The following is a 2,394-nucleotide window of genomic DNA, read 5'->3' as shown; positions in this document are numbered from 1 at the left end:
CCCCCCCCCTTATTAAAATACTTTCGCTTTTAATATTCAAGAGGTTTGAAGTTCTCAGCATCTTTCTGATTGCTGTTATCCCAGTGTCCGCCCTGTCCCCGAGGGCTGGCTCTCCTCCGTGCCGGGGGACGCCGGGCACCGCTCGGCTTTACCACAGAAACACCACGTGTGTAGGAGATCGCAGGGGGGGTTTGGGGGGGACAGGCGCGTGCCGGGGCGAGCGCTCGGGCCAGCACACCCCCCGCGGCCAGCACACTGGCCCATTCTCCCGCTCCACCGCAGTCCCACCGTGCTGCCCACGGAGGGTGAGCAAGAGGTTAAGGAGGTTGAAAACGAAAGGAGATGACAAAAGAAATCATGCTCGCCTTTAAAAATCTGCCTCTAAAAATCTGCCTCCTTTGCAGCTTTTCAGGGTGTCGGGGGATCGAGCGAACTCTCCTGTTTCCTGCCATGGGACTGATGGCAGGAGCGGGTCAGCACTCCTCTGTGTTTTGGGTCTCCACCAGCTCCGTTTCTCTGCTTCAGCTCAGCAAAGTCACCTCCAGCGTGCCCACAGAGGCTCCTCTGCCCTCACACCAGGAGGTGACCCGGCTCTGACACTGCTCTCAAGCCCAGGGGAGGCAGAGCCCCTTTTGGGCAAAGAAAGGGGAGAATTTGTGTCGCTCCCTCATGTCAGAGCCGGGCAGGAAGGGACCTCACTGACAGGCCCAAGAATTAAAAAAGAAAAAATAAAACCAAAGAGAAATGGGTGTGGGGTAGGCAGGAGGTGGCAGCGGAGGACCACAGGGTCAGGCCACCGCTGGGGCAGCCTCCGGCGCGTCCCTCCCACTCCTGGGGGTCCCCTCCAAGGCGGAGGCCGGGTCTTGCTGAGGAAGGTCCGGCCAGGTGCAGGGGTGGGCTCTGCTCAGGCATCGCTGGGTGGGCAGCAGGCGGCAGCTACCTGGTGCTCTGCAGCTCCTCCCGCAGCCAGGTGGGCAGCGTCTGCCCCATTTTGTACAGGAGCTTGGAGAGCTCGATGTTATGGTCCCGGTAATAGTCCCGCAGGAAGGCGCGCGACTGCAAAGGGAGAACAGAGAGGAGGGTCAGGGCGATCAGGCCCGAGTCCACTGGCACAGCACGACCCCCCCAGCTCCGCTTGGGACCACCTGAGGGGGCTTTCTGCATACTCACATCCGAATCCATCTCGGGGTACTTCCTCCCTTTGCTCTTTCCCAAGCACTTCGTTTTCCCTCCGTCCAGAAGCTGACACCAGAACCCTTTCTTTGGATCGAACCTGTAAAGCGAGAGCTCTGCCTCACCCCACTGCTGTCCAGCCCCGCACAGGGCTGCTTGACCAAAATCTGCAGCCTGGCTAACACCTCGTTAGCAATCCCGGGTACAACAGGTGCCCCGTGCAGCCACACAGGGAGCAGCTTGTTAAGGTTCATTCATCACCACGTCACCCTGCTGAGGGAGCATGGGGATGGACATGGGTTTGATTATTATTTTCTGCAGCACCCTTTGCCCTGGCTGCCCTCAAGGCCCTACAGCACCCGGGTGCAGCCACATACATAGGCGAGCTCTGCGCAGAGGTAAACTATTCTTTTTCTAGGAGCTCTGGAGGCTCCTACTTCCCATGGTGGGCTTTAATGTCTAGAACGCTCGCTCAGAGCAAGGTGACACCCATAGCGGTGCCACATGGCCAGTGTAGGTTGCAGCAACAAGGAGCTGCTGTGCTGGCCTCAGAGGAAACCCTGGTTTCATCAAAACCATCTCTGCAGGGACCCTGAGGGCTGGGGGCTTCCCCAGGCCACTGCTGGGTGTCCCCAGGGACAACTCGCTGCACCCAGAGCAACAGCAGGTCGGAGGAAGGAGAAGCTCGGGGAAGCACTCACGCCAGGGTCTTGTGATAATCGATGAAGTTGGTCACACCGAGGAATTTCTGGACTGTCTCCATCACTTTGGCAGGTTCTGTTCGGAGCAGCTTGCCGTCCAGGACCAGGATCTGCAAGGAGCAAGGCAGGGCAGGGAGGTGCTGCCAGCTCCCAGCCCTGCTCTCCCAGGGCATGATGCCACCCTCGCCATACTTTTTGCCATCTTGGAGCCAAATTTGCCCACGCAGTGTCCCCTTTTGAATGCTACTGCACCCTGGTGTTCATTCACGTTGTGTGTTGGAAAATTAAACGCAAATAAAAGCCAGGGCCAGGATCCATCCAGGACAACATGAGAGCTTTGGCCCAGGGCTGCCCACCCCACCGCTAGCCAGGACTGCACTACAGCAATTATGCCAGCAGCAGACAACTAATAGACTCTATAAGGTTAAATGATGGTGGAAAAATCATTCAAGGACTGAGCCCGTACGGCGTCAGCAGCGGTCCACCGGGCAGGTCACAGCAGGGCGGGCATCCCGCCCCC

At 58.4% G+C, this 2,394-nt stretch overlaps 1 protein-coding gene across 1 annotated transcript in view; it reads right to left on the bottom strand.

Moving 5' to 3' along the window:
• Window positions 1-936: 936 nt before the first annotated feature.
• The window catches only part of NDST1 (N-deacetylase/N-sulfotransferase (heparan glucosaminyl) 1), a gene marked incomplete at its 5' end in the record, with an annotated part of 6,102 nt that continues 4,644 nt past the window's right edge, over window positions 937-2,394 (bottom strand). Inside the window, 3 exons of the mRNA XM_009868090.1 lie at window positions 937-1,056; window positions 1,171-1,273; window positions 1,875-1,984. Coding sequence (XP_009866392.1) covers window positions 937-1,056; window positions 1,171-1,273; window positions 1,875-1,984 — 333 coding nt within the window. The remainder of the gene's footprint in view (window positions 1,057-1,170; window positions 1,274-1,874; window positions 1,985-2,394) is intronic.

This window comes from Apaloderma vittatum, unplaced genomic scaffold (assembly GCF_000703405.1).
Source record: "Apaloderma vittatum isolate BGI_N311 unplaced genomic scaffold, ASM70340v1 scaffold34244, whole genome shotgun sequence".
In the NCBI taxonomy this organism is placed as follows: Eukaryota; Metazoa; Chordata; class Aves; order Trogoniformes; family Trogonidae; genus Apaloderma; species Apaloderma vittatum.
This window is presented reverse-complemented; position numbering and strand designations above follow the sequence as displayed.